Genomic DNA, 21809 nt, shown 5'->3' with positions numbered 1-21809 from the left:
CCCACAATTCCGTCCGGCCCGAGACTAGAACTCACAACCCTTCAATTGGGAGTCCAACCCTCTAACCATTAGGCCACGACTTCCCCTTGGAAGAATAATGCTCCCCTGTAACACTGTACTCAAAGCAACACTGCGCTCACAAACACTGCATAATGAAATGGAAATGAACTTGAAAATTTTGTGAAGACAGTCGGTTTCCTTCAGATATACACTAATATAAAACACAAGCGCTGCGTTGTGATTTTGAAACACTGCTCATGTCGAAGCCTTTTGGAAAATCTATTTGTGGCTTCAGAGTTTGTCACAGGAAAACTCAGCACGCTCCTGCAAGCTATTCGAATCTTAAATGTTCGCTCTTGTGGATTGAAATACTGCTTTCAGCTGTGGTCATCCTCTCTGCATGAAGCTAATCAGTCTGATATTTTCTGCAGGGTCTCGTGATGAGCTTCTTCTGCTCTCTGGTTCCCCTCCAGCAGCTCTCCACGTGCCCCGGTGGCCACTTCTCACCTCAATCTTCTCCAGCAAACACACGAACAGCTGTGTGCTCCCCGGGGAAGAGGCAGGACCCCACAGTGCTCCAGTGTTGTTCCCGTCACTGCTTCATCGCATACCCCTCCAGCCTAGAAGTGTGTGCCTGCTTTCTTCTGTGGTGTGCTGTCAACTGTTGCTTTTCATCGCGCACATCTGTGGGTCTGGAGCCCATGCGAACAGTCGTTTTGGGTTGGTTCTCTTTTGTTCGCTCGTGAAAACTGAAGCTTTTATTTTTGGTTCAGTGATCAGCTCGGACGGACCACAGTGTTTGTCTGAGAAAGTGGCTGCTTTCAGTCATGCGCTGCCAGACTGCTCAGTGCAATGCAAGGACTTTGTGTTTAAACATGAGCACAGCTAATGACATTTTTAAGGAAATGTGATTGTTACTTTGCCATCCCAGTGTTTCAGTTTGCATCTTCTGTTTTCATTGTAATGAATCACTGATGTTGAAAGGCATGAGTGGTGTTTGTCCTTCTGCTGTCTGCTGTGTCAGTGTACGTCTGAAACTATGTACAGAATAAAATGTATAAAATGATTTTGATTAGTTCTAGTGCTCTGTATCGTTGTAGCTGCGATTACAGGGGCATTTCATTAAATAAGAGTAATGAGAACTGTAGGTAACTTGGCCACAAAACAGCGCCACCTATTGGCCATCGATGACTGGACTCACAGTAAGATCCTATTTCTGTTCAAATATGGAGCTCCTAAGAGGACATAGTCTTGGAAAGAATAAGATGGGATGAAAAAATTATCTCATTTGCAAGCAAAGGTTTTGCATTCCCCTAAAAAACTTTGAATGCATTGAATGCACAACTTAATAATATGAGATTGAAGAAAAAAACTTTATTTCAGTGTTTTTTTTGGGGGGCGGGGGTACAATGCTTTTGTACGCAAATGCAAAAGATTATTGGGAGAGTACAAATGTTTTGTAAATGACTGAAACTGTTTTGGGGGGAATGCAGTACTTTTTACGAGTGAATGTAGAGTTTCTTAGGTGAATGCAACAGTATTGAGAGTATTTGTCCCTCTCATGACCATGTTCCCTCAGGGGCTCCTTATTAAAAGACACACCGCAGCTGACATGTACTGCTCGCTTGTAGAGCTGTCCACTTGATCCAGCCAAAATATTATGGAAATATAAAATAGGTACCTTATTTATTGAAAGGCCGTTAGTAAATTATAAAGTCACAGGCTCTCTCTTGCCTACGGCTGTAGTCTTATTCTGTATAGACGTTTGTCTTTTTTACAGATTTACATTCTCCCAAAAATGTGGTGTTGAATCTCATGAAACCTGTCAAGAACAAGAAGAAAAAGCTCAATATTTTGCATAAATTTTTAGGACCATTAATATTATTGCATAATGATGTTATTTTTTATAATTTAATAGCCTCCACACACTTATATCTATAAAAAATATCTTAATAAAATAGTAATATAATAAATGATTACGTATTATAATATTAGTTAATGTATATATACTTTTTATTTTTATGCATGCTTAAGCACAATTTAGTATTTATTTATTTTTTGATTCAAATCAGATTTTGGGGGAAGTGAGCTTGGCCTGGACATGTTTTTGTGAGATTCCTCTCTTGATTGTTTTCAGGATTAATCAGACAGTTGAATTAGATGTTCTGCTCATTGCAGTGGATTGGTTCAGCCGGCTGTGTGTTATTATACAGTCTACGCTCCTATTCTTCACTCAGGACAAGATGAAAAAAGCCTACAGTCTTCTGAAACCTCTTTAAATCCTGTATTGCCAATGCTATGATCAAGTGCAATTCTTAAATGGTATTTAAATTACAATTACCACCTTTTTATTATTTTCCAGGATTGTCACACAAACAGTTTAAACTGTATATTTGTGTATATCAGTTCCCTTCATTTCCGACCCAGTCTGGTGAAGTTTATGAATTATCGTAAAGGGTAAAATCCTTTTAGCTGCTTGGTATTTTTTGTGCTGTTTTAATAAGGCCTGCTGTGTCATATAGTGAATATTTGCCAGAAGAAAATGTATAATCTTCAAATATTGACTTTGAGAGAGTGAAAAGATGCAAGTAAATTCCTGTGAATGCTAACTGTATCTGTGCATGGATCCCTGTTAACTGTAGGCTTTTCTCTAAGTGCAAGTGTTAAATTATTTCCCCCGTTTAGCTCCTGCTGTGTTTTGTTCTTTGTTTTGCTGGCATGTGATCAGAGATCTCTGCCAGTGCATTTTTTAGATGGATGTAGAAATCAAATCAGAAGGTATGCAAATGTGAGCCGCGTCACATGACCCAGTGTTTTAACATTTGCTGCACCTCTGTCTCAAATTGACTGTAAGTCTGCTTGGTTTCGCTCATTTAAAGGGACAGTTCACACTTCATTTACTCTCCCAAACCTGTATACGTTTCTTCTTTTGTGTTCAGCAGAAGGACGAAACAACAAACAAGCGAATGATGACAGAATGTTCAGTTTTTTAGGTGAACTGTCCCTTTAAGACTTGTTCATGAAAGAAAAGCATAAGTGAATTTCTGATGTTCATGTCGTGTGCTGGATTGAAATCAGAGCAGATATGTGACGTTGTGATGATGAGGGCATTCAGAAGCCTATCTTGGTGTTTTGATTTTAATTTGAATGCAATTTGATGTAATGTGTGGCCAAAGTGTTGTCCACCAGCCTGCAGTACGTGACAATAAGCCTGGTTTAGTTTGACTGCGGATGGAGTTCAGCATCAGGGAAACACTCATTTCTTTGGCACCCATGATATTTTACATTGTGTCAGCTGGTCGATTACCCAGATGTGTTCTGTCGAAATAAATATTTTTTACTTGTATTATTGCTTGAGTGAACTTTTTCAGATTTTTACAAACTATAAGAGAAGTGTTTTTAGACTTGGTCAGGATTCAGTGGCGATTAGTTTAAACTGCTCGGAGGCCAAGCCGAGGTGAGATACTGAACTCATGACAAACATAGCAGTGTAGATGACATTAGTCTGTGTGTTTACAGCAGAACAAGCTCAACGCTCACCAGCAGACTGTCATTTCACACAGTTACCTCCTTCTTTATTCTGCATCACTTGCTGAAATATTAGAGGGATGTGAAATATGAATACTGGACATCATTCTTTAGGTGCACTGTAAATGCGTTTGCTAATAAAAATGACACATAATGTCCATGCCGTAAACTATGTGACCCTGGAGCCCAAAACCAGTCTGAAGTCTCTGGGCTATATTTGTAGCAATAGCCAAAAATACATTGTATGAGTCAAACTTATTGATTTTATTTCATGCCAAAAATCATTAGGATTTTAAATAAAAGTCATGTTCCATGAAGATATTTTGTAAATTTTCTAACGTAAATATATAAAAACTTCATTTTTGATTAGTAATATGCATTGCTAAGAACTTCATTTGGAAAACTTTAAAGATGATTTTCTTAATATTTAGATTTGTTTTCTGCTCCCTCAGATTCCAGATTTTCAAATAGTTGTATTTCATCCAAATATTGTCCTAGCCTAATAAACCATACATCAATGGAAAGATTTTTTATTCAGATCGCAAGAAATCGCAATTTCAAAGCATTGACCCTTATGATTCTGTGCTCAATGTTAGTGCACGTTCACAGATAACAGAAAGTCCACTAGGTGTCAGACTCACACAGGAAGTGACCAGAAATGTGTTTCATTTTGTGAAATTGAACGAAGGTATTTTCAAGTATTAATATATATTTATTTAAACATTTAAACATTTCGAGGATTGCACTGACGCCTGTGTTCCGCGCGATGGCGCGTTCATTACTCCGGAAGACGCGCGCGGTCACGTGACTCAGTCAAGATGGCGTCTGGACAGCAGTGGGTGTTGGTGGAGATGGTGCAAGCGTTTTACGAGGTAATTATGACTTTCTTCTTTTGTTTTTTTACATTCCCAGTCAGTAGAAATATCGATAGGCTCTGTCAAATGTGTTCATTTAAACAGCGCCGGGCTGTGTGAGTGTATTTGGCTCTGCTTCACATTTAATCCCGAGTGTTGTGATGCTGTAACTCCAGGAAGTGAACAGTGTTAAACACACACCTGAGACTCACATCAGTTCACATTACCTTCATCAACCACTACACTACAAACATTAAAAATGTTAGTTTCCTCGATCGCTCTTTCCTTTTGTGTCTGTTTCCAAGTCATTGTAGTAACTACAGCTGTCTGTAATAGTATTTTGGTGTAAATTAAATGGATGAAATTGTTTTTATGAGCTGTGTGCTGTTTATCCTTAATGCTGTAGCTCCATTTATTTTCTTTTTGTGTGTTAGGATGGTTGATAAAACTGCCAACAAACCTGTATGATGTATATTTCCCTTTAAAAATAAGCTTTCCCTTAACCATTATCAGACTAGACACAGCAATTTAAATGCCACACTTGTTAGTGTTTGTATCTCCATCTTTAGCAATACATCCTCCAGTTATGAACATTGTTATATAATGATGTGAATCAGAAGGTGATGTATTGATGTTATAATAGTCGTGTTGTTTTCTCTTCTAGGCTCCAGCTTATCATTTGATTTTAGAAGGGATCCTCATTTTATGGATCATCAGACTGCTGTTTTCCAAAACATATAAACTTCAGGAGAGATCAGACCTCACAGAAAAGGTGCGAGATCCATTATGCACAAAAAATACTGTTGATTGTCAGTTGGTATTAAATAAGTCTGATTAAATAATATCAACAGATCCAACTTTAGATTAAAATAATGCATCAGTGGATGTTGAGATCAATGCTGAATAAGACTAGTAAATGCTTTACAGGTCTTTCTCATTGCTAGCTGGTGTTGATCGTCTAATATTGTTGTTGATGTGTCTCAGGAGAAAGAGGAGCTGATCGAGGAGTGGCAGCCCGAGCCGCTGGTCCCCCCCGTCTCTAAAGACCACCCCTCCCTCAACTATGACGTGGTCACGGGGTACGTCTCTGCTGTTTCAGGACACATCTCCATCACGTATGGTGTAAAATAATAATAAAGATGCTGACTGAAGGCCGTGTTCTTCTTCTACAGGCCTCCAAGCCACAAAATCATTGTAAATGGGAAAGAGTGCATTAACTTTGCCTCGTTTAACTTCCTGGGTCTGCTGGACAGTGAGCGCGTGAAGGTTTGTCTTACCAGCTGTAGGAGTTTTTAATTATTTATAATATTTGCCAAGTCTGTATTTATGTGATTAAAAACAGTAAAATTGGGAAATATTTTTACAGTTAGAAAATACCTTATTTTATTTAAAACTTTGTTATAATATTATTTATTCCTGTGATCAAAGCTGTATTTTCAGCATCTTCAGAAATCAGTCTAATATGATGATTTACTACTCCAGAGATATTTCTAATTATTAAATATTTTCTGAATTTGCCATCTTTAGTTACAGTTAAATGCTTGTACTGTCACGTTTGATTAATTGAGTGCATCTTTGCTTAAAGTCAAATCTGTCTAACTTTGCATAGTAGATAAATAAAGTTTTCAACTTATATAACAACAGACAGAAGCAAATTAATTATCTTCTGTTGAAAAAAACAACAACGAAAGGTGTACAAATAATCGACATCAACTCAGACTTCTCAAGTTAACATTTAATCTAAGTTGTCTCTGTTTTTTAAAATATAATTCTATCATCATCATAACCTCTAAACAAAATAGCACATATACCAGATTCCTTGAAGATAACATCACATGCCGTTCACAGTAGTTTTCTCTATTTTACTCTTGTGTTGTGATGCTATTAAGATTAAAACACATGTGAGTCATGAATATTGTGGTGTGGAACATGTAGTAAGCAAAATAAACGATGAGGCATGTGAAAGGTGAATAAAGTTCATTATGAAACTCTGTTTTGTGTATTAACAGAAGCCTTACAGTGTGGTCCATTTGTTTTCAGCTGAAGGCGTTGTCGTCGCTGAAGAAGTACGGCGTGGGGACGTGTGGACCGAGAGGCTTCTATGGGACCTTCGGTGGGTAGACTCATCATCTCAGGTGTCTGTCTGTCTCGTGTTGCTCGTCAGTTTACAGCAGTGCAGTGTTTCACAGATGTGCATCTGGAGCTGGAGGAGCGCCTGGCCAAGTTCATGGGGACAGAGGAGGCCATCATCTACTCGTACGGCTTCGCCACCATCGCCAGCGCCATCCCAGCCTACTCCAAGAGAGGAGACATCATCTTCGTGTATGGTCCTGCTGAAGCCCAACAGGCCTTTTTTCACAGAGATGAAGGAGCCTCCTGATCGGTCTCTCTCTTGTTTTCTCAGCGACGAGGCGGCGTGTTTCTCTATTCAGAAAGGCCTGCAGGCTTCACGCAGCTTCATCAAATACTTCAAACACAACGATATGGAGGATCTGGAGCGCCTCCTGAAGGAGCAGGAGATCGAGGATCAGAAGGTGATCTCACACCGAAGAGGAATTCAGTCAGCGCATGAGTTTATGACAGATTTCCTGGTGAAGCATATGGAAGGCCAAAGTAGTCAAAATTAAATACATGTTGAAAAATATAAATAAATACTTTTTTTTTTCTTTAAATACATAAATAATTACAGAGATAAAGAAATGCATAAATTAATAAATATATTCATTTATATATTGATTTTTTGAATTATTCATTTTTATTTATACATTTATTTATTTAGTTACAGTTGTTGGTACGTCATGAATGAATGTGGAGTGAAATAAATATTTATTTATTTTATTTAACGATTTATATATTTCAGCATTTATATAATGATTAATTTTGAGTAATTTGGCCTTCCATAGAAGCATAGTGTGCAGTATATAAATATTAAAGTAATTGAAACAGACTTGATTAACACTGTCCTTCTTAAATGTTAAATACACTTAAGTAAATTAAAATTATGCATAATTGCAAACAACAAGCATTAATCATAACCCTGTATTTAGTATATTTTGTTAATTAATATTACACAGTACTTATTTGTGGACACTGCAACAGCAGAACATTAAAATAAAATGTCACCAGTTTTAACAATTGGGATTTGACTACAGTGAAAAGTGGCTTTATCGGTTATTTTAACATTTCTCTCTCTCCATGTGGCTTTTTGTCAACAGAATTTTTTTTTTTTTTAAGCAGAAAACATTGTTCCCTTTTTATGCAAGATTATAAAAACAAACTTTAGGACTAAGTAAAACATGCACAGATGAATAATGTGCAGTGAAATTTACATTTTCATGATCTGTCCACACTAATGACTTTAGAAAAGTCTAGCATTTGATGTTTGATGTTTCTCTACACAGTTATACTCGCTTGTTCATTCATTCGTATTATTTCTGTGTTTTTCTTTAGAATCCACGCAAGGCGAAAGTAATCCGGCGGTTCATTGTCGTTGAGGGACTCTATATCAACACTGCTGATCTCTGTCCACTACCTCAACTGGTAAGAGAAAATGTTTTCTTTTAAGTTATCACAAATCAGTTTTTTGCTTTATCATAGTGTGTGAGCCTGGAGCACAAAAGCAGTCATCAGTTGCACAGGTATATTTGTAGCAATAGCCAACAATACACCATATGGGTCAAAATTATCCATTTTTCTTTGATGCCAAAAAATCATTAGGATATTAACCCTTTAACTGTCACTCCCATTTTTGAACGTAGATGTGAAAGTGCACAAGCTTAAATTCTCATAATTCAATAAATGAAAACATTTTGTAATCTGATTTTGATGTGCCATTCACAGATATATTGTAAATGTCCTATTGTAGATTTATCAAAACTTAATTTTTGATTAGTAATATGCATTGGAAAGGATTTCATTTGGACGACTTTAAAGGCTCAATATTTTGATTTGTTTTGCTCCCTCAGATTCCAGATTTTAAAATATTGTCCTGATCCTTACAAACCATACATCAGTGGAAAAAGTGTTTATTATATTTGATCTAAATTACAAAAATGGACCCTTATGACTGGTTTTGTGGTCCAGGGTCACAGATGGTATGGTGTATAAGCTGAAACAACAAAATGCGAAAATCAAATAAACTAAAAACTCTCTGAAAGCACTGTTTGTGTCATCTGACTCTGTGGTTTTTGCTAAGGAAAGCATCACTAATAATATGCAAAATAGAAAATTGTGTTTGATTTACTTTGAAACAAGTTTCACTTACAAATTGTGAGTACATTTTACAAACAATTTCAAAGAAACAAATTAAAGGGATAGTTCACCCAAAAATGAAAATTGTCAATCTAATGTCGTTCCAAATCCGTCATACTTTTGTTCATCTTTGAAACACAAATGAAGATTTATTTTCATGAAATCTGAGAGATCTCTGTTCCTCCGTTAGAAATCGATTCACTCGCTTCAAAACATTCATTAAGAGATTTAAATAAATCCACGTGAATCGAGCTGTTTATAGATGTCCTCTGAAGAGACACATTCACTTGATGAACAGATTACATTTCAAATGTTTGGAAAGTGTCCAAACCTTTTACTGGTACTGTACTTTAATATACACAAAGACTATCAGCCGATATATCGTTATCAGCCTTATTTTACTCTCTAATATCGGTATCGTTATCGGCCTTATTTTACTCTCTAATATCGGTATCGTTATCGGCCTTATTTTACTCCATGATATCGGTTTCGTTATCAGCCTTATTTTACTCCATGATATCGTTATCGGCCTTATTTTACTCTCTAATATCGGTATCGTTATCGGCCTTATTTTACTCCATGATATCGGTTTCGTTATCAGCCTTATTTTACTCCATAATACCGGTATCGTTATCAGCCTTATTTTACTCCATAATACCGGTATCGTTATCAGCCTTATTTTACTCCATGATATCGGTATCGTTATCAGCCTTATTTTACTCCATGATATCGTTATCGGCCTTATTTTACTCTCTAATATTAGTATCGTTATCAGCCTTATTTTACTCCCTAATATCGGTATCTGTATCGACACCCACAAAAACCGATATCGGTCGGGCTCTAATGGAAACCTAGCTGTAGACGTACATAGACTGATGTTTTTGCTCTTGCTTCCTCTTTTCCAGGTGAAGCTGAAGTACAGATATAAAGTGCGAATCTTCCTGGAGGAGAGCATGTCTTTCGGAGTGCTTGGAGAACACGGAAGAGGCGTCACAGAGCATTTTGGGGTCAACGTACGTAATACTAACTTCTCTACAGTTTCAGGAACTCGGGTGTTAATTAACGATTTGGTGAAAACCGCATGTGTGTTTTCATTTCAGATCGATGATATTGACCTCATCAGTGCCAACATGGAGAATGCGCTGGCGTCCATCGGAGGCTTCTGCTGCGGACGATCATTCGTTATTGATCACCAGGTATGACTACAAAACAGCAATAACTGATCTGCACCATTGTGCATACTTTATAAAAATTACAATTTATTTGCTCCATTCAACTCAGACTGCAAAGCTAATGTCAGTGTACTGTCTTCATTCATTATCTGGTCTAAACTGAGATTCTGCCTCACTGAATGCACTTCTGTGAATAGGGGATGTTTTACAGCAAATACTGGCAGCCGAAATATTCTTTAATCTTCATTTTTGATGTTGGGTTTGTCTTTCAGTTAGCCAAGGATTTTATTAGTCAGTGAGTACTGTAAGGTTTGGCTTGCTGGTTATTATTTAAATGATCAAAGGAAGTCTCCTTTGATGTATATTTCTACACACATGGTTTCTATATTCTGAAGATTAAACTGTAATTATATACATATGCAACATTTTTAGATCTGGAATTAAGAGCACAATTATCCTCATGCAACCTATAGTCATAAGTGATTTATTCTCGTCCTCGCCTATTTGACTTTCATATAACTTCACTTGTGAATCACACGGATCATATCAGATCCATTCTTCCTTTAGTGACTTTACACATGCTCTGTTTAAATGCATGTGGAGCGTCAATAATCTGAGCAGCGTTTGCAGATTATCATACAGTTTTTTTTTTTTATTCAGTGGCTTGCGTGGTTTTTCCACCAGCTGCCACTGTCTCCAAACATCTCAGGTCTGAAACACTTTGTTCAAATACGTGTTGTATAGCCTTTGTTAAAACCTGCTTGCCTTCTAAAGAAGACGCTCTGTTTCCCATCATTACTGCACTCAGACATGAACATGGCTATCTTATGGTGTGCGCTGGTGATTGAGTATGCATGTGTTTTCTGGTGTTGTCAGCGTCTGTCGGGTCAGGGTTACTGTTTCTCCGCGTCTCTTCCACCCATGCTGGCTGCTGCTGCTATCGAAGCCCTCAACATCATGGAGGAAGATCCAGGTAACAACAGTTTTGTTTAATTAAACTACATGCATTCAATTTCTCGTGTAGAGCATGTTTTGGTCAAATTATCACACTAATTGCCGTATTATTATTTTTTTCACTCTCTCTCACAGGCCTTTTCAGGGTATTACGGGATAAATGCAAACATGTCCACAAAGCACTACAAGGGCAAGTCCATTTTACCTCCTTTTTTTTTAACAAAAAATAAAAAAGAAACCATTTTTTAAACCAGAATCAGTGTTGTGTTAGTTATTATGAGCAGTAAAGATCTGACTTCATACACCGGGGGGCTGCTGCTGGGGGTGTTTTCTGTGGACTTTAGTGATGATTTGGGGGGTGTTCTGCAGGACTCCAGGGCTGAAGGTGATCGGAGAGCCGTTAGCTCCTGCTCTTCACCTGCAGCTGGAGAACAGCTCGGGATCCAGAACAGATGACCTGAAGCTGCTGCGAGCCATTGTTGATTACGTATGTTACACCAGCAGGCCACAACTCACTTGTCTTAGTGTGGTTATCATGCATATGGTTGTCACTCATTGACTTACTTTATCACAATATTTTCTGGTATTTATTGCGATATCAGTTACGGTAAATCATATGCATCTACTGATGCATGAGAGAGAGATAAAATAGGGTGTTGTGAGCACATACATGTAAAGTAATGTCTGATTCATTCATACTGGAAGCTAGAGGGCGCCCTCGCGCAGATACTCCACAAAAGTCATAACTGATGACAGGAAAAAGAAATCCAGCTATCACAGAGGAAAAAAAGATAGAGACGCTTAAACTGATTGAACGTAAAGACAAACACACACTTATTTCAAATACATAATTTATCTTTGTCTACAGAGCGTTGTCACCACTATGCATCAAATGAAATGCATTAAATGTAATCATTTTAATTGAATGTGCCATCAGCATTTACAACCATTTTTATACATGGCTCATCCAATCACAATTTAGAATTGGAATTGGCAATTTTCTAACATTAATTAAATGTTGATTATATAACCAGAAACAGGAAGTCATTAACGTTTTTAATATTTTTATTGCTTTAAAACTTATGAAAACTTTTTTTTTTTTTAGAGAAATGTCACAGAAATGCATTAAATGAAATAAAGGTAGATTGTGAATTCCTGTGTATTATAGTAAATGCGGTATAAATAATCTCTTATTTGTGGTCTCTTGTGTAGAGTTTGGACCGACAGATCGCACTCACTTTGGCTCGGTACCTGGACAAAGAAGAGCGTTTCCTTCCACCGCCGAGGTGATTATCTGTGAGCTATGTGTCTGAAATCATGCTTTGCTGTGAATCTGATGTTTCTGAGCGTGTGTGTGTCCGCAGCATCAGAGTCGTGGTGACTGTTGAGCAGACGCAGGACGAGATCCAGACCGCAGCGCAGTGCATTCGAGAAGCAGCGCTGAAGATCCTCAAATGATGAGAGATCATGTGAGAGCCATGATGACCTTTGACCCTGAAGACCTCGACTGCACACAACTCGAATGGATGAATACACTGATTGTATTATATTTGTTTTCCATACCTGCTGTACAGATAATGTTGATTATTTTAGTCTTCATTTCACATTGAAATAAATGCAGCACTGAGTTGGTGTGCACCATCTTGAATGTCTAGAATAATGGGAGATCTTGTCTAATCAACAATAACTATGCCCTAGAAACAATCATTATTTTATATACAAAGTCATTTTTATAGACACTAATATTTACATTGCTTTGTTACCTTTGACCAAAGAGTTGCTTCTTTACATGTTTTCCCAGTGTTTATGCCCTGCATACGAGTTGTTTCTGAATCAAGCGTTTATTCTTAGACTCTTTCGGTAACTGAATGCATTGAGTGCACTGGTCAAGAGACACCAAATCTGATCTGGTTCTGAATCTGTCAACATGTCATTTGTTTTCAAATATGTTTCAAGAATAAAACGCATTTCAGCTTTTAAATATAGTATTTTTGCAGTAGTTTTTATAATCTTTTTCCATCTCCAGCAATTCATACGTTGAATTATATTTGAATCCTGCTGTGTCTTCAGTCTTCAGTCTTCACTGGACTTTTAGTGTTACTTTTAGTCCACCTTCAGCTTAAGCTTCATGTGTGTTTTTGCAGAAAAAAATCAGATTTTTCTGAAGTGAATATGATAACTTTTATATTGTTGGTAATATTTCAAGATGAACATGTACTGGACTGAACCAGCTTAGTTTAACTTGATTATCTAGACAATATTATTATTTTAAAAAACTATCGAATATCATCAAGCTTTGTTTCAATCAATCAGTTTCATCAATAAGTCATCCCTGCAAAAAATGTTTATATGCATCTTATGTAAGTATTCTCTCTCTCTCTCTCTCTCTCTCTCTCTCTCTCTCTATAAATATATATATGAAACTTTTTTGGCAATTTTTGATAACCTTTAGGCCTCTGAATATCCTTCATGTAATGAGCCATAAAAATCCTGATACAGCAAATATGATATTCGTCAAAACACATTTATTAATTTTAGTGCTGTCAAACGATTAATCGCGTCCAAAATAAAGTTTTTGTTTTATAACATGAGTGTATACTGTGTATATTTATTATGTAATGTATATATAAATACAAACACATGCATGTATATATCCATGAAAAAAATGTTTATACATTAAATACATGTAAATATGATATAAGAATATAAATATATGCATGTAAATACATGTAAATATTTTATAAATATTTACTGTATAAGTGTGTATGTATATATACATAATAAATATACACAGTACACATTCATATATTATGAAAACAACAACTTTTTTATTTTTTTTTTAAGCAATTAATCATTTGACAGCACTATTTATTTATTTACTTATTGTCTAATGGTTCACTAAACTGTTCAGTAAAAAAAAAAAAAAAGATTTTTCTTTAATTGCATGTCATGCTCCCCATAGATATTATGCTGATTTGCTGCTCAAGAAACTGATTGAACTCTTATTGTTTTAATTATTAAAATGTTTGGCATGCTCATTTTAGGATGTGTATGCATTTATATGAAACTATGTAATGTGCATAATATGTAAAGTAAACATGAATTAATTTAGTGTTGTATAATTTTATTTGGTTATTAAACTCTGTCAGCTATGAAAGTATGATCCTTCCACACAGCTGACAATCTCAAAAACAGAGATACAGATACACAACCCTGTTCCTAGCCCTGTATAATGAAACTGTATTATACACTCATTAAACTGTATAGAGATTATACACAAACTGTATAATTCACATACTTTACATGTGAATTTGAAATGACAGATGTCTGGTCAGGTTTTAAATGTTGAAAAATGTTTTGAACCTCTTCTCATTTTTATCGATTTTTATTTAAGTTATTGATGATCGATTATTAATTTATTTTTATTATCATTGTTAAAACACTTGCACTGCTTAAAGTTTTGCAAAGATTGGCCATCTTTTCTGGATTCTTTAATTAATAAAAAAATAAAAAGAACAGCATTTGTTTGAAACATAAATATTTTGTAGCGACGCAAACGTCTTGACTGTAAATTATGAATGAATGCATCCCTGCTAAAGTTTTTTTTTTTCTTGTAATAATTTTTTTTTTCACCAGTAGGTGTCGTGTTTTTCCAAAGTTTTCACATTTCTTATCCCATTTCAAATTCACTAATCCTACTATGGCTAGAAATTCCTGGTAACCTTCTTGGAGCGTCGTGACACGTGACCTCTTTAATATTCATTAGCCAATCAACGTGCTCCTCCAGCAAATCAAGCGGGCCTGCTGATTGAGGATAATGAATATTCATGAGCGGCGCCTTTGCTGTAGTAGGATTGGCAGATTCGCTCCCTCCCTCGCGATGGACCCGTCCTCCGTCCAGAGGAGCTGGAGTTACTCCTGCACTTTTCCATTAGGAGACTTTGGGACACTTGAACGGGATCACCGTTGGTCGACGAGCACCTCTGGACTGAGCGGGATGAAACGCGTTATTCTTCTGCAAGCGCACCATCAGAAAGAGTTTGATTCCGTGCACACTTGAGACCGGACGCGCCGTGTTCGCTCGCGCAGACTCTCTTATCGCTCGCGCAGGGATCTGGAAGTTTGAGCGCGCTGATCCCAGATCCAGCTGCTCCAGAGGAAGGATGCACACTCTGAGGATTACAGCCAGAGCTGCTCTGATGCTGATAGCAGTCCTCCTCACAACATGCACACTCACAGGTAACACTTTCCTTCGTTTAGCACCAGCTCTCCTTAAACCTGATGTGAACGCGCTGGTTTGTGCTGGGAGAAATAACATTGTAAGAAAGGAGGCAAATAGTTATTTATTTTTTTAAAGAGTCAATGCAACAATAAAAAGTTTTTTTTTTTGCTGTTCAACAAGTTTATCCGAACCACCCATCCAAAGAAATGTTTCATTAAAGTTGAAGTCTTTAGTAGCCTGAATGTTGCATGTCGTATTGTTGATCGACAGTGATTTATTATCATATGAATATGCTTTTGGTCATTTTTCTGCTAAATGACTGAATGCGTACTAAGCAGATCCAGATCATTTCATGTAATGCACTGTTTCTGGGTGTAACACTCAGAAATCTAGTTGAATCGGTGTTACACGAGAGCCATCGGGTCTGATGTTGGTAATCAGATGCATATTTTGGGATTGATTTCTTGTTGATTAATTTCCTCCCCGCAGGGAGGAGGGGGACAGATGTTGAGATTTCCTGTTTGGAATGTGCGCTCTTTTTTTGGCCATTTGGCTGGAGTTTAAAGGGGGATGGGACGTGTCCTCCCAGCTTTATCACCCTGAGCTGCAGATTGAGCGCCTGGAGTGAAGAGATGAGCTCATTATTGATTAGGCGTTCCTTCATGCACGCGCACCACGTGACTGAACAAGTTTTGCGTTATAAACGCGAAAAGTAAAAACAACAGAGATGCACAGATGCTTTAAAAAAAATAATTAATTAATTAATTTCGGGTTTTCAGAACGGCTCAGAATGGGAACGTTTGGAAAGGTTGCGCATGCGCTGTTGAATTCTTGTGTTTTCATTTAATAATTGGTTTTAAACGCTGACAAAAAAAACTGAATAAAATGAAAACAGAAACAATACAATATTTAAAAATGATAATTTTGCTGGTTTCTTATTTTTCTGAACTTAATCTCGTTTTTAGGTATTATTAAACGAATGCCTTCAAAGCTGTCTGTGCTTGTTTCATCATGGCATTAATGTTGATAATTTCTTAATAGGGTATTACAGTTAACTAAAACTGTAACTAAAATTAAAACTGTAAAGGTTATTAAAATTATTTTAAAAATAATAATTATTTAAAATAAATTGGATTTTTTTGTTCCTCAAAACTTAACACCAAAAATACTAAAACTTTGAAATGAAAATTTAAAACAAATATTCAGAATATTAATAAAAATCTAGTAAGTCAGTGATATTAAAATACACTGTCAGACAGTTGAGTACACATCACTGAATGTAAAGTATAGTATAATTATTTGAAGTTGGATGCATTACATTGACCCTGAGCACAAAATCAGTCTTAAGTCGCTGGGGTATATTTGTAGCGGTAGCCAACAATGCATTGCATGGGTCAAAATTATCAATTTTTCTTTTATGCCAAAAATCATTTGGATATTAAGTTAAGAACATGTCACATGAAAATATTTTGTACATTTATTACTGTAAGTATATCAAAACTTAATTTTTGATTAATTTGAACAACTTTAAAGATGATTTTCTAAATTTAGATTTTTTTTTTTTTTGCACCCTCAGAGTCCAGATTTTCAAAATAGTTGTAAAAATGGACCATTATGTTGCGGTCCAGGGTAACAACTTTATAATAAAGAGCAGTGCAGAAATACAGGTCACATTTTGCAATGATATAAACAATCAAAGTGTCAGTGTCCAATTTAAAAATACGAGCGTTTTTGCCATTCTAAAATAAATCCATTTTAGAAACCGTCTGAAACCGTCCCAGCTGGATGGGCTCATCTTCAGTCCTGGCGGGGGTGTCTGTGTTTCTGCGGTCCGCAGGGGGTCCAGCTCCTCTGACTCACACTTTCAACCATCAGAAAGGTGTGGGAGATCTTTAACAAGCCCATTGACGTGCTAATTGATTCAGTTGCTAATAAGAGCCCTGAAGCCCCAGACAACTGAATCAGCTTCACACAGGGCAGAGGATTGACTGAAGGGCTTGTGTTTCTTCATGTGCAGATCCTTCGCTGTAATGCCTCCTCCTTTGAGTTTAACGCCTGCGCCTCTCAGACGTTTGCATATTTACACTTTCCAGTTTTTGGAAGTTAATGCTGAATGATTGTGTTGATCATTAAAAGACAAAAGGGCTTGGTGGAAGCCAGGGGTCCTAAACTATTTACAAACCCCCTCCAAAAACCATGAAGGAACCCTTTTCTAAAATATGAAGAGGAGAGGAGAAATTTATATTAAGAAATCGAAGGTACAAACTGTTTTTGGTGCTTTCTGAGATTTTTTTTTTTTTTTTAAATCAAGGAGAAATTAAAACACAAAATTAATTATTTAAATTTTATTGTATTGTGTTTTAAAACTGATTTATTTTTTAATTTAATGTTTTAAATACATAAATAATTTAACTTTTTTTTTTTCTACTGAAATTTTGCACAGACCTTACAGATCCTTAAGAGTCCCAAAAACTAGTTTAGTTTTAACTTTCCTATTTTAAAAGTTTTCATTTTTGCATTTTCATTTTAATAATATTTAAAGTTTTAGTACTTTGTATTTTATATATTTTTACAAATATTTTTTAAACCAACTATATTTGTTTTTAAAGTTTTTATACATATTTTTTCTGTTTTAATTATTTTATTACAACACGTGAAATGAAAACGAGAAATTTTGACTAGTTTCAGTAAAAATAAGCTCAAGTTTTGCATTTAATTTTACAACTTTTATGAGGACTTTAAGATTTCTGGCCTCGTGACAAAGTGAGAATCTAGTGACTTAAAATAATGTGAATTACAAATAATAAAATTAAATTAAATAAAAAAAAGTCTGTAGACATTCTGATAACAAAAATTCAGGAATAGGACAACTGTTAGAAAACAACTCCGCAAGCATTTTTTTATATGATCTATTATATCTGACCTGAACTGGTAAAGTCCTGACTCAAAGACAGCAGAGAAGCACGGTTGTGTTGAGCTGTGAAGTGAGCTGGACGCGCTCGTGGTGTTACCCAGAGTTCAGTCAGTTAATCCAGAGTTGACCAGGGCAAGGGGAAATCTTCAAAGCGTCCGTCATGAAGAAAAGAGCGCAGTAAGGCAGCTGATCCTTTAATACTTTTGGAGAGAGCCAGTCTAGCCGTGGGAAAGAGCGAGACATACCCACGCCTTGATCTGAGTCCGTAACCTTTATTAAACACACACACCTCTTCTGTAATATTAAGGAGGTGTTTCAATTAAAAACGGTTTACAGATAAAGTTTGAGGTTCGTAATTATTATATGTTTTTTTTTTTCAATGTGTTTTAAAGAAGTCTCTTCTGCTCACTAAGGCTGCATTTATTTGCTCAAAAAATACAGTAAAAAAACTAATATTGTGAAAAATTATTACCATTTACAATAAGTGTTTTCTACGTAAATATCTGTTGAAATGTAATTTATTTCTGCGAGGCGCAGCTGTATTTTCAGCATCATTCAGTTTGTGTTGTTTATTATTTTTGTGGAAACTGATGTTTTTTTTTTCTGGCTTCATTTATTTGAAATATTTTTCGTAACAATGTAAAAGTATTTACTCGTCACCTTTTGTTTACAATTGAATGCATCTTTGCTGAATGAAAGTATTATTATTATTATTATTATTATTTTAAATCTTACTGAATTTTTCAATGCAGTGTGAACCTAAGCTGAAGCAATGTTTTAATGAACTGTTGTTTGATATATGTCTGAATTAAAAGGTCAAATAAGGAAACAAACAATTCTGAATCTAAATATTATGTAAATATTTCTAAGTATACTTCTGTTTTCTAAATAAAATGCATTAAGAATGGCTGATATGCTTTGGTTAGCATTGATCCCACGCACTTTGAGGCTTTATTCTGTATATAATTATATAACTGACCAGTAGAAACAGACAGATCATGACTAGTATTAGAAATGCCTTTTTATGGTAATTGCAAGATGGAAACCAATGTGGAACTGGAAATGAGTTTTGGTGGAGTGATGAATGCAGAGCAGAGATGATTCAGAGCAGATGAAAACGCTTTCGCTGCCGTCCCGAGAAAGAGACATCAGGAAGAGGAAATCTGTCCCTGATTGCCAAGCCAGTCCGCGGTCGTGCTTGTGCAATGGAAATGTTTTTGTAACATTATTGAACCCTCGCATCCCTAATCCAGAGCATCTCGAATCCAAACAGCGCCCCAGCGGGAGAACCAGACGGGTTTGGAGGAAAAGCTTGCTGATAAGAGCTTAATCGCTTTCTATGAACTATACAAACATGATGCAATAGCAAAGTGATTATTTTTTTAATTTTTTGATGATTCATACCATAAAATCTATTACTCTGTGCAACTGTTTTGTGACGTGATGACAGATTTCTCTTGCATGCTCTGTTTTATGCATTACTACGTTAAGAGCGTGTCTTCACCTTGGTCCTTTAAGCAGCATGAAAACAAAACCCTGATCCATGTTTTGATTCGGGTCATTGACTGAAACACGAACAAGACGTTCATGGCTGTTCCTGTGAAATCTTTAACATATTACTGCACTCTTCCTTCGTCCTCGCTCTGGAGCGATTGCATTAACCTGATTAAAATGGAAAAGAATCGCCCGGGAGCCATTGATTTGATACTGATTATCTAACCACATTAAATCAAAAATGCTACATTCTTATACGAGTCATCCAAACGCTAGATTAACCAGCGAGGTGAGATGTTTCCAGAGGCCACCCAGCGCTGGACTCAGTCCTTCAGCACTAATCTCTGTTTGGAGGAGAAGGACATTAATGCGGTTGCCTTCTGTTGGAAAGTTGGCCTGCGTCTCTGTCTCTGGTGCCACTCTGCTGCTTATGTTGGACTTATTTTTTCCCACTTTGCATAACGGATAAAAATAGACTATCAGACAAAAAGCGAAATGCTTATTCATGCTTCTGTTGTGTTCATATGAGCGGTGTTTTTCACTGGAGATACTGGCTCAGCCGGATGCTTTCGAGAAGACTGGAGCTGAAGAAGCTCACATACTCCGATTGATCAATGTTGGAGAGTCGAGTTTCACGCCGTCACATTTCAACTCCCAAACAAACCTTCGGGTCAGATCTTCAGGTTTAGTTGTTCAGAGACAGTATTGAAATGTGCAGAAACATGATTTCTCAGCTTGAGCTTCAGAGCCTTGTTCGGGTCCCGTCTCACACTTCTGTCAATGCATTGGTCCTCTGAGTCTGAGGAATGAAAGCGTACCTGTAAAACATCAGCACGTTTTATTTAGTCCACAAACATATTTCACAAGGTGTGAATCCTGCAGGCCAAAGCATTTTTTTTTTACATGTATGGAAAGCATATCTGCATGTCTTTAAGATTTATGGAAAGTGTTTCTAAAGCCACCCTGAATCTTTGTTAGTTACAGTCATGAACTCGTTTTTTCAGGAGTAGAAAGAAAAGTGAAATTGCTGTGAGGTGCTATACTGTTTTTGACTCTCCAATCTATTGATTTTATTGTCTAACTTCATGATTTGAAGTAAAGAACCTAAAAAAGATTTCCATGTTAAAGAAGGTAGAACATCTATTAGATGACGAACCAATGACGGTGTGATTGTTTTAAAGCAATAGTTCACCTAAAAATGACAAATAATTTAAAGATTACTTGCTCTCAGCTCATCCAAGATTGTTTCTTCATCAGATTTGGAGAAATGTAGCATTACATCACCCTCTCAGCAATAGATGCTCTGCAGTGAATGGGTGCCGTCACAATGAGAGTCTAAACAGATGATAAAAACCTCACAATGTCTCAGTTAATGTCTCAAGAAGTGAAGAGCTGCATGTTTGAAAGAAACAAATCCATCGTTAAGATTTGAAGTCCTCACTTCTAGACAAAATAAGAGTCCATAATCCATAATAACACTTCCTCCAGTGAAAATCTGTTGTCTCTCACATTAAACTTCACCAACAGATCTGTTGTGTTTGATCTGTGCAGATTTCTCTCCTGATTCAGACCAGACAACTAGTGTTATTATGGATTATGGACTCATATTTTAGCTGGAAGCAACAGTTTGAAGTTAAAAACACTTTAATGATGGGGTTGTTTTTTACAAACACACAGCGTTTATCTTCTCCAGACATTAACTGATGGACTGGAGTGCTGTGGGTAACTTGTGGATTATTGTGATGTTTTTTATCAGCTGTTTGGACTCTCATTCTGACGGCACCCATTCACTACAGAGCAACCACTGGAGAGCAAGTGATGCAATGCTTCATTTCTCTAGATCTGATGAAGAAACAAACTCATCTGCATCTGGGATATCATATTTCAATATTTTTTTTTTTTTTTGGGTGAACTATTCCTTTTTCTAGAAGTCTTGAACCACTGAATCCTCTCAGAGCATCTTTGTTTTCCACAGATTTAGTCTGAAGTATATCGAGGCTCATGCAATCTTATTGAAATCTTATTTTACCCATAATCCTGATTCATTATATCATTAAGCATCATATTTTTCCATGGTTGTATAAAAACAGAACAGGGACTTGCATATAACTGAAACAATCAAAACCGCAATAGATCAAAAACTGTTTTAGCGTGCATTCTGACAGCTTCATGGTGCAAGAACATCCATTTTTATGAATGGCACTTAAAGAGACATTTATAATTCCTGTAGATCTTACAAACTAACAGGAATTTACCGAACGTCCTTCCCTCGACCTCTCCCACAGAAAAAGAAACGAATAATCCAGATAAAGTTGGTGTTTGTGGTCCTTCATGAATCAGGGATGTGTTTCGAGACGTCATCCAGCGCTAGATGTGTGCTCTCATCTCCATCCGTCAGCGTCAGGCCTGGAGAAGGTGTT

General features: G+C 36.5%; 3 protein-coding genes across 5 annotated transcripts in view; all 3 read left to right on the top strand.

Moving 5' to 3' along the window:
* Positions 1 to 3346, top strand: part of LOC127966704 (CDC42 small effector protein 2) — a 29230-nt gene extending 25884 nt beyond the window's left edge. For both annotated transcript variants that reach the window (XM_052567888.1, XM_052567889.1), the window contains exon 5: positions 432 to 3346. The gene's annotated coding sequence lies outside the window, so the exon portion shown is untranslated. The remainder of the gene's footprint in view (positions 1 to 431) is intronic.
* Positions 3347 to 4265: 919 nt separating this feature from the next.
* Positions 4266 to 12744, top strand: sptlc1 (serine palmitoyltransferase, long chain base subunit 1). Its single transcript, XM_052568112.1, has 15 exons — positions 4266 to 4400; positions 5047 to 5154; positions 5367 to 5461; positions 5555 to 5648; positions 6423 to 6495; positions 6572 to 6704; positions 6787 to 6916; positions 7833 to 7922; positions 9539 to 9646; positions 9734 to 9829; positions 10682 to 10778; positions 10895 to 10949; positions 11129 to 11246; positions 11972 to 12045; positions 12124 to 12744. Exons 1-15 carry the CDS (start codon positions 4347 to 4349, stop codon positions 12215 to 12217), a joined length of 1419 nt encoding a protein of 472 aa, XP_052424072.1. The 5' UTR covers positions 4266 to 4346; the 3' UTR covers positions 12218 to 12744.
* Positions 12745 to 14614: 1870 nt separating this feature from the next.
* ror2 (receptor tyrosine kinase-like orphan receptor 2) overlaps positions 14615 to 21809 on the top strand; it is a 62640-nt gene continuing 55445 nt past the window's right edge. Inside the window, exon 1 of one of the 2 annotated variants that reach the window (XM_052567922.1) lies at positions 14615 to 14998. In XM_052567922.1, the coding sequence (XP_052423882.1) occupies positions 14923 to 14998 (76 nt within the window). In that variant the 5' untranslated portion in view covers positions 14615 to 14922. The remainder of the gene's footprint in view (positions 14999 to 21809) is intronic. The other variant, XM_052567923.1, reaches the window with a different exon arrangement.

This window comes from Carassius gibelio, chromosome B10, assembly GCF_023724105.1.
Source record: "Carassius gibelio isolate Cgi1373 ecotype wild population from Czech Republic chromosome B10, carGib1.2-hapl.c, whole genome shotgun sequence".
In the NCBI taxonomy this organism is placed as follows: Eukaryota; Metazoa; Chordata; class Actinopteri; order Cypriniformes; family Cyprinidae; genus Carassius; species Carassius gibelio.
Note: the sequence above shows the minus strand (reverse complement) of the source record. Positions and strands in the feature narration are given on the sequence as shown.